Genomic DNA, 15,548 nt, shown 5'->3' on the forward strand with positions numbered 1-15,548 from the left:
TGAATAAAAAATAAAAACCATATATATAAAAGCCTAAGCGACCGTTAAGACGGAACCACTAGTCGACCAGTTGCTATGATGCGCACTGACCACCAGGGGGCAGATGCTCAACGCAGGAGCTGCCCCCTGGTGGTCAGTGCACTCCCACAGCTAACCTCCCTCGGCCGGCCAACCTCCCATGGTCCTTCCACCCTGCCGGCAGGCCTCAATCGGCCTGCCACCTGCCTGCCACGGTGGTAGCATGGCAGTGAGGGAAGGAGGAGGGTGGGAGGCGGGGAACTGTGTGGTGGCGGGGCGCTGATGTTGGCGTCCAGCGTCCGTTCCTTCTGCACTGGGCCCGGTAACCATCAGCCAGGTCTAGGGACCCCACCTGTGCACGAATTCGTGCACCAGGCCTCTAGTATATATATATATATAAAAGGCTAAGTGTCTGTCCGACCAATAGCTCTGATGCACACTGACCACCAGGGGACAGATGCTCAATGCAGGAGCTGCCATGACACACACTGGCCGGCACCTCGAACCTGACGCTGACAAACCAACACTCGGCTTCCCCCAAGTGGGACACAGGCCCCACCACCACCCCGGAGCGACACCCCACCAAGTCACAGCCAACGCTGCCAAGACCCCATGGCGCAAAATGCAGCCCACAGCCCAGCCCAGCTCAAAACCGTCACTGTGGGCGCCCTGGTAATGGCGTCACATAGCAATGCCTGGCTTCCTCTTTCTAGCGACTAGCCTCCTTAGAGTTTCTTTAGCCCAGGAACTAACTTGCTTTATAGCCAGGTGCAAACATTTCACACTTTAACGAAATGTTTGTGAAGCGTTTTTCCATGCCTCATCTCATTTGATCCTCACAGAAGTCCTGGAGTAGGTAGATAGTAGACTCGGTAGAATCCTATTTTCATTAGCAGGAAAATGGAGATTTAGAAAGTTTAGAAACTTGACCTGACTGAAAAGAAGTAAGAAATGGTGGAACTTGAAAATGACTTCAGGTTTTCTCACTGTGCAGAATATAGTCAAACACTGCTGCAGTTAAATATTTTACCCTTTGTTCTCCCTGCATGATCTACAATAATAATCAGCATCGTGTTGATATTTACTGCTGTGTCGCTGACAATTACCTGAAAGAGAAGTTGGGGTGCTTCACTGGGCTGGAAAAAGTTTAGCTATATCAGAAGGCAGGTCTAATTAAGCAAGTTTATTCTATATATATATAATAGGCTAAGTTGACTCACGCATGCACTATACATATAAAGCTCTCGCTGGCACCAATCGCATGTGTGTGTTTTGATCTGTCATTGTCGATCATGAATTTGGTTGACACTTCTATTATAGAGAAAGGGCAAATAGCGATACTAGCATATTTCTTCTAATTAATTTCCTTTCAGTGTGCACAAATCCATGTACTGGGTCACTAGTTTATAATAACATCAGAACACATGAAATACTTAGGCTACATTTATTAATTTCAATATTTTATTGAAAATTTCAAAGCAATCCTGAGAGAAACTGAAGAATACTTAAATAAATGGGAGGTTTACCATGTGAGTTTATTAGAAGGCAAAATATTGTTATGCTGACAATTCAATGGAATGCCAATGAAAATTTTATTAGACTCTTGTACAGAATTAGATAAGCTGACTCTAAATTTATATGGAAATTCAAAGGGACTTGAATAACATTTTTTGGAGAAGTACAATGTTGAGTGATTTAGAAATTTATTATAAAACTACAATAATTAAGGTAGGCATAAGAGTAGGCATAGAGAACAGTGTGTCACAATACAGAGCCCAGAAATAGACCTATTACATATGTTGCAAGTTGATTTTCAACTAAGTTACCATGGTAATTCATTGGAGGAAAAATGGTCTTGTCAACCAATGGTGTTAGAACAACTAGATACCAGTATAGGGAAAAAAGTGAACTTTAACTTTTTTTCACATTATATTAAAAAAATTAACTTGATATGGAGCATAGACTTAAAAGTAAAGGCTAAAACTATAAAACTATAAATCTTCCAGAAGAAACAGGGGAAAAAAGATTTGTGACATTGAGATAGGCAAAGATGTATCAGGTGATAATAACACTGAATCATAAAAGATAAATAGTGATAGCCCAGCTGGTGTAGCTCAGTGGTTGAGCATTGACCTATGAATCAGGGGGTCATGGTTTGATTCCCAGTCGGGGCACATGCCCGGGTTGCAGGCTCGATCCCCAGTGTGGGGTGTGCAGAAGGCAGCCAATCAATTATTCTCTCTCATCATTGATGTTTCTATCTGTCTTTCCCTCTCCTTTACTCTCTGAAATCAATAAAAATGTATTTAAGAAAAGATAAATATTGATAAAAGACACCATTAAGGAAATGTAAAGGCAAACCAGAGACTGAGAGAAAATATTTACAGCTCCTATTATCTGACAAAGGACTTGCATCCAGAATATATAAAGAACTCTTATAACAACTCTTATAACACAACTAGAGGCCCAATATACAAATTAGTGCACGGGTGGGGGGTGGGGTCCATCCGCCCCGACCTGATGGGGATCGGTCAGGGGTGGGGCCGGCAGGGGATCTAAAGCTGGAAGCTATAGCTTTCCCCCAGCTGGATCTAATTATACTTTAAGGATGGCCAAAAGAAAACCCACAACAGAACTGTTTTGCATTTCACGTGCCATGAGATGATGTTGTTTATGTGTTGTTTTCAAACGTATATCAAGATGGATGATGGCCCTTTAATGATTTTTGCATTCTTCCTGGGGCTCTACCCTGTTTCCCAATATGATCTTCATGACTGTTTATTTAAAAGGTTTTTGGTTTTTTAATGTGCTTACCCTTCACTGTTGCTCCTGGCTGTCTGCAGGTCCTCTTTGCCGCCCCATTTAAAGAGAGATTGAGCCGAAACCGGTTTGGCTCAGTGGATAGAGCATCGGTCTGTGGACTGAAAGGTCCCAGGTTCGATTCCGGTCAAGGGCATGTACATTGGTTGTGGGCACATCCCCCGTAGGGGGTGTGCAGGAGGCAGCTGATGGATGTTTCTCTCTCATCAATGTTTCTAGCTCTCTATCCCTCTCCCTTCCTCTCTGTAAAAAATCAATAAAATATATTTTAAAAAAATAAAAAATAAAATAAAGAGAGATTGAAAGCTCACCTAATCTGCAAGGCACTGCAATTTCACAAAATCCCCACCCAGCCTCTCCACATTCCTCAGCAAAGGGCCGCCATCCCGTTAATGCTTAGGTCGCCTTTTTGGCTAACTTGGAAGGTCTCCTGGGGCTGACTTCCCTGGAGGGAGAATTCCACACCTTGGCCACAGTATTAGCAGAGCCCTCTGGAGACTCTGGTCAGGGTCAGAAGGGACTGATAATTATTTTCTTGTGCTTACACTAAATGTACATGCACCAGGCAGTGATTTAGGGGTGTTGGGGGCTGATCGGGGTGGGGGCCGCCTAGGGGGAGGGTCCATGGGCAGTTGGCAGCTGGCCTCGCCCCCGATCGGGGTGTTGGGGGCCAATCGGGGGCCAGGCTGGCTGAGGGGGCGGGGGGAGCCAATAGTGGCCCGGATCAGGCCGGTTGGCTTCCGCAGTGCGCGTCATAGCCACCGGTCAGTCTGGTCATTCTGGTTGTTCTGCCATAACAGTCACTGGGCTTTTATATATATATAGATGCTAAGAAGGCAAATAATCCAATAAAATAAAGGTCAAAGATTTGAACAGACACTTCACAAAAGAAGATAGATGAATGACCACATCAAATGTTATCATTTATTAGTCATCAGGGAAAAGAACATTAAAACCACAAAGAGATACTATTACAAAAACAAGAGCCCTGGCTGGTTTGGCTCAGTGGATTGAGCATAGGCCTGGGGACTGAAGGGTCCCAGGTTCAGTTCTGGTGGAGAGCACATGCCCCAGTTGCAGGCTCTCTCTCCAGTGGGTGGGCATGCAGGAGGCAGCCGATCAATGATTCTCTCTCATTATTGATGTTTCTATCTCTCCCTCTCCCTTCCTTTCTGAAATCAATAAAAATATTTTTTTAAAAACACAAGAAAAATGACTAAAATTAGAAACATTGTATCTCTTTAACATTGCTGTTAGAATTGTGAAACAGTATTAGTATGGTCCTTTCATACAAAGTTAAACATAAACTAAGCCATTTGATCCTGCAATTCCACTATTGGGTATTTGCCCAAGAAAAATGAAAACATATGTCCAAAGACTTTTAATGTAAAAACATTCAAATCGGTAAAGAATTTTTGTGAATTTATTTGAGCCAAACTGTCGACAATTGTCAGGAAACAGTATCTCAATGGATTGGGATAATGCTCCAGAGAATGGGGGGTTTTCATCTGTTTTTATATATTGCAATCAAAGGATGTGATGTAGGTGGGTTACATGAAATTCATTGGTTGATAGATTAGAGAGGTGGGAGAAAGCAAAGGCGGGGGTGGGGGGGAACCTCTGGGATTGGATAAAATGTAAAATGATAGGTACATACTTAGGTGGGTGCAGGATAGTTAATAGTCAATAATTAACCTGATAACAATACAATAAAGGAATTTGTGGTATCTTTCCTGGTGCCCAGACACATTAGGTTGTGCCCCAAGGGGTCTGGAAAAAGGGAAATTACAAGTTACCCAGACATTTCAAGGATTTGTTATCATAGATGCAAAAAGACAGATAGGCTCATTTAAGGTAAAGTTTGACCTTGTCAGTGAAGATAACCAGCCTAGGAGGTAACTACCCACCATAACTGCTTTTAGTTAAAGTTACTTTCAGACCATCCTTTGTGGTTACTTTAGGTCTCTGAGTTTGCAAGACTGCCATGCAGGCCTTCCCTGAGCTTGTCAGGTTAGCATGTGGCCCCTTTCGTCCACAGACTTGAACATGAATTTTATAGTAGTTTTATTCATAACAGCCCAAGATTGGGAACAGTCCAAATGCCTATCAACATGACTAGAAATAAACAGATTTTGGTATATCTCTGTGATGTAATACTACTTAGCAAAAGAAGGCAGACACAAATGAAAACATACAGTATAATTCAATCTTTTATGAATTTCAAGAACATAAAAACTATAATATCCTATATAATAAAAGCCTAATATGCTAAGTGTCTGGTCGTCTTGTCAGCCATTCAACCAATCAAAGCGTGATATGCTAATGATATGCTAAGGCTGCTCAACCGCTCGCTATGACCTGCACTGACCACCAGGAGGCAGACGCTCCAGCCAGTAGGTTAGCTTGCTGCTGGGGTCTGGCTGATCGGGACTAAGTGAGACATGTCAGACACACCGTGGAGCCCACCTGCGGTTCCTCCCCAGTTGGCCAACCTCCCACGTCCCTCCCCAACCCTGATTGTGCACTGGTGGGGTTTCTTGGCCTGGCCTGCGCCCTCTTGCAGTCCGGGCTGAGGGACCCCCCTCCCCCGAGTGCATGAATTTTGTGCACTGGGCCTCTAGTAGTGTCATAAAGCACATCAGTGAGTTAGTGAGGCTGATAATGGGGATCTGATTATAAGGTGATTAAATGTTTTGTATCTCGTAGTGTTTGTTAAAGGAGTATATACATTTATTAATATACATCAACTAGAGGCCCAGTGCATGAAATTTGTGCATGGGGGGGGAGGGTCCCTCAGCCCGACCTGCACCCTTTCCCAATCCTGGGATCGGGCCTAAACTGGCAGTCGGACATCCCTCTTGCAATCCGGGACCGCTGACTCCTAACCGCTCTCCTGCCTGACTGATTGCCCCTAACTGCTTGCCTGCCTGCCTGATCACCCCTAACTGCCTCTGCCTTGGGCCCTGCCGCTATGGCTTCATCCAGAAGGATGTCCGGAATGACGTCTGGAAGGTTGTTTAGCTGTCTGGTCTAATTAGCATATTATGCTTTTACTAGAGGCCCGATGCACGAAATTTGTGCAAGAGTAGGCCTTCCTTCCCCTGGCTGCTGGCACCAGCTTCCCTCTGGCACTCGGGACCCAGGCTTCCCTTGCAGAGGGAGGCCCCACCCACCCGCCACAGCCTGCTGGTCAGTGGCCTGGGCCTCCCTCTGCGGAGTGATCATGGGGCAATGGCCGGGCCCCCGTCCAATTGCATCCCACCCACCTTGGCTGGCCTGGCGCCAGTGGGTGTCATAGTGTGGTCCCGGATGGTTGTCCGGATGGTCGTTCTGCTGTTCAGCTGTTCGGTTGATTTGCATATTACGCTTTTATTATATAAGATTATTATAGATCATTCACCTGAAATGGGTGCCGTTTACTGTATGTAGATTATATCTCAGAATTCATTATTGTTGTTTTTATTTATTTATTTGTTTTTTAAAATATATTTTTATTGATTTCAGAGAGGAGGGAAGAGAGATAGAGAAATAGAAACATCAGTGATGAGAGAGAATCATTGATCGGCTGCCTCTTGCACGCCCCACACTGGGGATCCAGCTGCAACCCAGGCATGTGCCCTGACCCAAATCGAACTGTGACCTCCTGGTTCATAGGTTGATGCTCAGCCACTGAGCCATGCCCAGACAGGCTCATTGATTTTTGTTTGTTTGTTTGTTTTCATTGTTGTTGTTTTGTAAGTAGTTCTTTCAGTCTCTGAATATTAGAAGGCCTGCCTCCTACAGAGTCAGGTAAGAGAAATTGTAGAGCTTTCTTAAATCTCATCCTTTTATTTCTCTTCACTCAACAAAATCACAGCAATTCCTAAGGAGAAAGGCTAAGAGCATGATTGCTTTCTGAACTTTCATACTAGTGCTCACATATCACCAACAGCTGTACTTGGCAGGGCAGGGTTTTCTCTTCTTCTTATCACTCACTTTCCTCAAATGTTTCTCCTGTGTCAGTCACACAACAGAATTCCTCAAACGAGGAGTTTCAATTGGGAGACATTAGTATTTATTACTCAGGATGAGCAGAGCTATGAGAAAGCAGAGATTGCATATATGAATAAAGTTAGATAAGCATAGTCTCTATACTTTTGGTATATTTCTCTGTATTGAAACTATTGAATGAAATTAAGAATGACTTTAGTTGTACTCATTTTTTTTCTTTGTAGGGATTAATCATTTCATGAAAGAGACAGTGAAGAATTGTAAAAGAGATGGGTTTGTTCAGACCATTTTGGGAAGGCGTAGATATTTACCAGCAATCAAAGACAACAACCCTTATCATAAAGCTCACGTATGTTGAAATTCTCTGGATTTTTAACTTAAAATTTCAGTGATATATACTTTTGGTTTTAATTTATCTTTGTTGTTGAAGGTATTACAGATGTCCCCCTTGACCCCTCAATGACTCCCTCCACCCACCCCCCCCAGGCCTTCACCACACTATTGTCTTTGTTCATGGGTTGTGCATATATGCATATAAGTTCTTTGGTTAATCTCTCCCCACCTACCCACCCCCACCTTCCCTCCGATTGACATGTACTTTTCAACAAAGACAACTGCTGCTAATGTAGGATCACTAGTATATTAATTGGGTCTTGTGTTTCATTAAGGATTTCTGAAGTGATGGCACCTGCCAGTCTTTGGGAGGCTACTGTAAATGTCGGCTCACATTTATAATACTTCATTTAAAGATGTTTTAGTAAGCTAGTTATTTATTAGCTTTGGTAATAAGTTATAAATAAACTTAATTCTTATATTTACTATTTGTTCTTTGTTTTACCTACTGTATGCATATCACACCAGATTGCCAATGCCTTCAGAGATTAACATCAGTCATTAACATCAGTCCAAAGATTTATTGATGATATTTGTTCAAATTATGAATAAAATCTCTTCCTGAAGTCATTAGGATTCACAAAAGCATTCTATGTATCTGAGCGTTTAAGCTTCTATTTTAGTCCAGATCTTTCTATTTTATCAGTCTTTTATATTATTGTAGTGCTTTCCTTGATCTGTTGAAGAAAGCTTTCTCTACCCCAACATCAAGAAAATATTCTCTAGAAATTTTTGTTTTGCCTTTTACATTTATATCTACAATCAACCAGGAATTGATTTTCATGTTATTAGACATTGAGGGTCAGGGTCCCCTACCTCCCCCATGGATATACAATTGTCCCAAACTATTGAAAAGGCAGCTTTCCCCCACTGCTCTGTGGTGCCACTTGTGCTACAAATCAAATCATATGGATGTTTCTGTTTCTGTGCACATTATTTTGGTCTGTTGTGTTTGCTTATCCTTTAGGCAGTGCCACACTGCCTTAGATATGCTGCTTTGTAAGGTGTCTTGATATATGGCAAAGTTTTCTTACCTTGTTCTTTTCTTCCTCAAATATTTGCCTATTCTTGGTTCTTTGCATTTCCATATAAATTGTAGAAGCAGCTTGTAAATTTCCACATAAATACAGAATCCTGTGGGATTTATTTATTTATTTTTTCTTGTGACTGTCTTGATTCATAGATGAAGATGGGATCAATGGACATGGACATATTTATAAATTTGAGTTTTCAATCCATGAATGTGATCTATTTGTTCATTTATTTATGTCTTTAAGTCTTGTTAAATTTTCTCAGTAACATTGTGTAGTTTTGGGGAAGAGATCGTGTATGTTTCTTATTAGATTTACAGCTAGGTATTTGAAAAGTCTTAATGCTGTTGCAAATGGCATCTTTTTTTATTATTATTTTCCTTCCTTTTTTACATTTTCTAACGTGGCTGCTCACACATAGAAATATAATTGTTTTTATTGTTGTTCTTTTGTCTAGAAACATTGCAAATATTACATATTAGTTCTAATAATTTACTTATAGATACTTTTAAATATTCTATCTACACAGTTATTATCTGAAAAACAAAAACACACACACACACGTAATTTCAGCTTTTCCAGTTTTTATCAATCAGATGGTTGGTTCTAATGATCTGATCTCCCATGATCAGAAACCTGTATTTTTTTATGTACTGGTATATGAAAGCCCTGGTCATAAAGCGACTTGGATTATGGGATACAAAGCCAAGATTGCCAAGTTTTCTTATTTTGGAAGAGAATCAAGGAAGTACAATACCATGAGAGTGAAGTATATATTTTAGTCATAGTTTTCCACAACCCCAAAATTTCAGTGGCTTATATAATAAGCAGTTTTATTTTAAATTCACGTTATAGTTTGGCTCTGGGTTGACTGTGGTTCTGCTCCATATGTTCTTCACTCTGGAATCCAGAACAAAGGGAGAATCCCCTCTCTGGGTCAGGCCTTTCTGTGACAATGTTGGATAGTTTTTAAACCTTCTTACATGCGCTGCACGTCAGTTTTACTCACAGTTCATTGGCCAAAACAAGTCAAGGCCATCCTTTTAGCGTGAAAAACACTTTAAATTACATGGCAATGGGCGGGTCTGTGTAACTTCAGGGAGAAAAGCAGCAAGTAGTAACAATAACACAGCAGACTACCCAAAGTTTCAACCAGGGAGGGGTCACTAGGACGCTGAAATTCAGTCACTCTTTAAACAGTGACAACAGATTGAGTTTACAGTGGACTCATCAACATTTGGCAGAAGAAGAGTAAATTTTTTAAAAAGTCTATCTCTTTAGCAGGTATTTAATACACTAGGAGTTAAGTGTACCCAGGAGACAGGGGACTAGAGAACACCTCTCAAGTTACATAGATCCCTCCTGTGAGGAGACTCTCTCCATTTTCTGAGAACTTTTGGGACAACAGGAACGAGATTCATGGATAGGTTATACTTTGGATATTAACCCAGACCTCACCCCTACTGCCCCAGGATGATCACTTTTAGCTGCGATGGCTGCCTGCCAAGAAGCTCATGGCAGCAATAGTTTCAGGGGCATTCTAACTTAACACCTAGGGAGCTACGATCTGCATTTTCACTAACACCTAGGGATTAGTCCTAGCCGCCCATAAAAAGCTCTGTTTCATACCCAAGGGCTGCAGACCTGCTGGGGGCAAACTACATACAACCAAGAGGCCACGGATATGGGGGATGTACTTGGAACATTCCAACTCACATAGCAAAGAATGACATTCTACTTATGTCTATTTAGGATTAATATGAGTTATTTTGAAGTATAGACTCTTTAGAATGAAATTTAGAACAGCGTAAGATTGATGGTATCCTACCTAATAAAATGGTAATATGTAAATTACCATCACTCCGCTACGCCCATGATTGGGCCAGAGGGAGGTGCAGGGGGCGGGACTCGGGGTGGCCGGGGTGGCCGATTGGGCCAGCAGGACACTGATCTCGCATCGCCAGTGGAGGCTCGAGCTCAGCGTCTGCGCCATGGCTGTGCTGCGGAACAGAAGGGGCCTCTGGGGCAGCGAGCTCACGTCCCGCCTCGGACCATCAAAAGCGTGGGAGCTGGGTGCCTGTCTGCTCCGGCACCAGGCCTTTCAGAAGCCTCCGCCGAGCCGGAGGCTTCTGAAAGGCCTGGTGCACCAGCGGACAGGCACCCAGTCCCCCGAGATCGAAAGTGAAAGCGTGGGGGCTGGGTGCCTGTCCGCTCCGGCACCAGGCCTTTCAGAAGCCTCCGCCACGCTGGAGGCTTCTGAAAGGCCTGGTGCACCAGCGGACAGGCACCCAGCTCCACCGCAGTCGAAAGCGAAAGCGTGTAGGGGACCCTACACGTGCATGATTCAATCATGCACTGGGTCTCTAGTATGTTTATAAAATAAAGTAAATTTGAGCTATTAAGTATATTTTAAGTGTGATACAGTTTTTGGTTCCTGACTGTTGAATATTTCTAAACAGAAGCAATCTGACCTTCTGTTTATCATGAGGATGACAGCCCAAAGTCTAGAGCCCTGATCATTCCAGTTATTGTTCTTAGATGCTGCTTAATTGTTGATTTCCTGGGTCACATCTTGGTCCAGATTTCCAGTCTGGTTGCAGATGTAAGCACTGATCTGGGTGCTAAAAGCAGGTATGAAATCATGTTGTGTATCTGACGGAGAGCCTGTTATTGTTTTTTATAGGCTGAGCGTCAGGCTATCAATACAACAGTCCAAGGGTCGGCAGCTGATATTGTGAAAATAGCCACAGTTAACATTCAGAAGCAATTAGAGACCTTCCAGTCAATCTTCAAATCCCATGGTCATCGGGAGGTTATGCTCCAAGGTGACAGAACAGGTTTGTTCATAAGTGAGGCCCTGCTAAAGCATGGTGAGATTAATTGCATCAGGAATGAAAAGGGGATGTATTTTATATATTATTTCTCAGCAGTTCTCCAACATTTTGGTCTCAATTTGTCTTTACACTCTTAGAATTATTAAGAATCCAAAGACCTTTTGTTTATGTGGGTTATATCTACTAAATTGCATTTTCAAGTTCCTTTAAAAGATAATGCTATATATGATATTGTATATATTAATTATTTCATAATCCAGTATTACTTAATGCTCAATGAATAATAAAAAACATTATGAGGGGGGAAAAAAAAGATCAACGTAATGAACTACATCCAAGTTTCCTGTTAGTGAATTTACTTGGTATAAAACCAAACTACTGAGACTTTGGATAAAATGTATATTTAGTCATTTCCATATTAAATGGTAAGCACTTTAAAAAAATAAAAAAGGAAAAGAACCTCTGCATGTTGTTAAGAAAATACTTAGACTTTGCAGATGCTTTGAAAGGGCCTCAGCGATCCACTGTGGTCCTCAGAGCACAACAGAAGAGCATGTTGATTTTACCTACTCATGACCGTCCTTGTTCTCTAAAGTCTGGGAATATACACTAAGCTGACCTCCTTATCACATATATTTCTTTGCCAATATTGTCATCTTTTCTTACTGTTGTTCTCAAAATATTTTCCCTAAGTTCTCTCCTTATTGCTTGGATAGATTATTTCTTGTTTTTACAAGTACATAGAACTTTCCCTTCTCTCTTTGTCTCATGTCCATCCTTCTGCTTTAAATACCATTTCACGGTCACTGAGATTGTCACACTATGACTGCAGCCATGTTTAAATTTTCCTGGAAAGAAGTTAAGAAGGTTTTAGGCATAAAGGGGAAGAACAAACTGCTTGAGATAGGGCAGAAAAGGTATAGATCAGCTCTTGATGATGAATTTGCTATTTCTAGAAGAGGTATATAAATATATTATAGAGAATAATACAGCCAGTTACATAAAAAGATGTTCACTTATATATAAAAATACATAGATATAAAAAAACTATTTGCCCATCAAATTAGGATTTTTAATTTAATTGTCTTCAATGCCCCCCAAAACATGTAAGGCTGATCATTCAACATTTTGTGTGTGGGAGTATGTATGTTAGCAAACACACATACACACAGAGAGAGAGAGAGAGAGAGAGAGAGAGAGAGAGAGAGAGAGAAAATCTGGTAATAACACTGTACTATGTGCTTTGAAAGGTTTAGAAATAAAAGTTATCAACCTATGTTAAAATTTAAGGAAAGGAAGGGAAGATAGGACCCTGACTGAAATGTTTGCACAACTCTCCACAGCAGAGTGATGCAGTGTCATCGTGAGGATGTGGACATTAACAGCCTTTAGAATGAGTAGAAGGCAAAGTAGATGTGTCACTGAGGATGACTTCGTGGTGTCGTGCTGGGTGAAAAGTAGTAGTAGGTCAGGGGGATCAAAGGGAGCCGAACCTGAGGAAACAGACCACCCAGGGAACAGGAGGATCATGCATTCTGGGTCAGAAGCCAAGTACCCAAGGGAAACGAAGAGGACAGAGGTTTGGTGATCAGAAAGCAGAAAAGCTAGAGCTTCCAGAAAGCCAGTGCTGTGAGATAAGTGGGGCCCAGTGGGGTGCATCAGATGTCAGCCAAACCGGCCAACAGATGCACAGCCTTTGCAGCCTGGTGTGAAGCAGCCTGCCATGGCCTCATCTGCATTTCTCTTACCTGTGAGAGCCACCTCCGGGGAAAGGTGGGCTGCAGATAGTGACAGCTAATGAACGCTGAGGGAAGCACCGGGTATTGAAGGAGATGGTACGCTACTTGTGCTGTCCTGAAGGGTAAGTAGGAAATTGAATGGCAGAAAGGAAGGACTGCTGTGAGATAAGGGCAAACCAAGGCAGTTGCTCTAAAGGTATTAATGTTGAAGCTTATTTTAGTGATCAGAGGGGCATACTCTATACCACCAGGTCCAGCTGGTTAGGAAATAGTAACTAAGTCTAGTATAAGTGATTTATAACCATTTTTGGAGTCATGGGTTTTATAGATCATCTCCCCAGAAAAATGTAGATATAGACTCTTACATCCAATGTCAAGGAATTCACACACACTCTGAAGTCCACATTTGGACCCGAGATTTAGAGTTACTTGTCTAGAGTACGGGGTCCAATTGGGGAGGCACCAGTTCTACCATAGTGACACTTCTGGCCATCAAAAGACAGCAGGCCGTGTCCTTCTTAGAACACACTGCCGAATGACAATGCCCGTTCACTTTGCAGGACAGGGATCAGGCCCCATACTGCTCTGGTGGTTTTACTCAGAGAAGCTGTAGTGGGGACTCCATGGAAGGAGAAGATGTACGTGAGAAATAAATTAAACCAGAGTTTGGAACAGATTTCTCCAAACTTCATTTACTGGCTTCTTTGTTAGACTCCTCCTTTCTGGGGGGAAGTTGATGGGGATTTAGTTTACCTGGTAGTTGGGTTAGGTAGCAGCCAGTAAGTACTTAGTTTCCTGATAGTTCTAAATCTTATGGGTTTTAATCTCTTAATTAAAATTTCCCAAAGTTTCCCAAGATCTCTAAGAAAAAAAAAATTATCCTGTGGCAAAATGACATACTTACCAGTTTGCTACTTTTTTTCATGGGGTAGGATTGTTACCAAAGAGAAAACTGCAAGGGATGTTCCGTCCAATCAGAGGAGGCTTCTTCATCCTTCAACTCCATGATGAACTCTTATATGAAGTGGCAGAAGAGGATGTGGTTCAGGTATTTGTACAGTGTTTTCCATTCTATAGAACGTTCGGGCACTCTATGGGTCAGGCTAAGATGTATGAGGTTTCTGGAACCCTTCCCCAGCCCTACGGTGGCTCCATAAATGTTGGGTCCTTACTGGTAGAGAAAGAACTAAGAGTGCACAGTGTCACACTATTGTTAAAGAAATTCCTGGTGCAGGGATGTTTTTGTCTGGGAGAAGTGAGAGGAGAATCTGGAGCCTTGTCCTGAGGGTTTCAAAGCTCCGAGCATTCTAGCTGAAACTGGCAGAGCTCCTGCTGGTCAGTGCAGACTTGGGATGCCTGGCTCTTCCCAAGTCACTTCCAAGCAGCAGGTGAGGAGCTCCAGTCTGGCCTGTTGCCTCAGTGGGTGGGGTGGGGAACATTCTTTGATTAGGCAGAGAGTTTGTTAACCTCTTTTTTATGTCCCCCTCCCGCACCCCGACCCCTAGGTTGCTCAGATTGTCAAGAATGAAATGGAAAATGCCTTAAAACTTTCTGTGAAACTGAAAGTGAAAGTGAAAATAGGTGCCAGCTGGGGAGAGCTGAAGGACTTTGATGTGTGAACATACAGCTGGTTAAGGCCTCCTGAGAGGGAAGCCTGCGCAGGTACCATTACCTGGAAGGAACGGAGATTACCCTTTCACCTACTTCATGAAAACAGAAACCCTCAAGTCCTGATGGACTCGGGATAGTAATTTTATATGGGAGTTTCAAAATGTGTATGAGAGTTTATTCTCTTGTAGTTCAATGACTATATTCACTCTCAAAGAGTATCTGTGAAATTGCCTTTTATAATTTGCTGTGGCTCTAAACAGGTTCGGCACACGAGCTCGAAATACGCACTTAGCACTTTGGGTCCTCGCCTGTCTGGATGAGCATGAGAAAGATGGAACCACTACCTCAGGGGTATTTCCAGCCCCTCCAGGACTCAGACAATTGTGATACAGACTCCCAACAGGAGCCACAGGCACATAAGGATCTGATTTCACGCATGACACCAGGGTCAGGCCTTGTGTGTGACTTTTCTCCAATATCAATTTAAGACTACTGAAGTAGTATTTTTAAATAGCATTGGCTAATAACGAATTTTATAAAGTGGTGGATGCAGTCAAGGAATTGGATTTTCATAAAATGCTATTTTTTCTTCCTTTCTTCTCCTCCGTTCATGCAATGAATGTGTTTGCAGCACTTAGGTATAAAACAAGCGCCACCTCTTGAAGAGATACCCTGTCCTGTCAGAGCAGATGTCTGTATTGCAGGTTAATATAATACGGCCAGGCAGGAAAAACCCTCTTGTCAGCTTCTTAGTGTGTGTCTGCGTTTGTGGCATTGTTAGAATCCCCACCCTGTAAGATTGTACTTTAATAATCCCAGTCAGAGGTGTATAACTGACCATTTTATGTTAAAATAAAATGTATTTATGAGAAACTTCTTATCAGCAATTCAGTTTTTAAATTGTGTTTGGTCTAAGAGTCTCAGGAAGCAGTGTCCCATATTTACTTATTCTGTAGTTTACTCAACTCTTTAAACATAGGAAATGTGAATTATATCCTCAATCAGTTATCAAAAGAGCTCTTTTATGTTTATTAATCAGAAATTTTTAAAAAGACAGTTGCTTTATAAACAAAGTGTGATACACTGTCAGTAATTGGGTATTAGTGCACAAG

General features: G+C 42.1%; 1 protein-coding gene across 7 annotated transcripts in view; it reads left to right on the forward strand.

Moving 5' to 3' along the window:
• Positions 1-15,249, forward strand: part of POLQ (DNA polymerase theta) — a 103,723-nt gene extending 88,474 nt beyond the window's left edge. For 3 of the 7 annotated variants that reach the window (XM_079766683.1, XM_079766688.1, XM_079766689.1), the window contains 3 exons: positions 7,053-7,177; positions 10,936-11,089; positions 13,758-14,324. In XM_079766683.1, the coding sequence (XP_079622809.1) occupies positions 7,053-7,177; positions 10,936-11,089; positions 13,758-14,110 (632 nt within the window). In that variant the 3' untranslated portion in view covers positions 14,111-14,324. The other 4 variants (XM_079766686.1, XM_079766685.1, XM_079766687.1 and 1 more) reach the window with 4 other exon arrangements.
• Positions 15,250-15,548: the final 299 nt, after the last annotated feature.

This window comes from Cnephaeus nilssonii (genome assembly GCF_951640355.1).
Source record: "Cnephaeus nilssonii genome assembly, chromosome: 3".
Taxonomy (NCBI): domain Eukaryota; kingdom Metazoa; phylum Chordata; class Mammalia; order Chiroptera; family Vespertilionidae; genus Cnephaeus; species Cnephaeus nilssonii.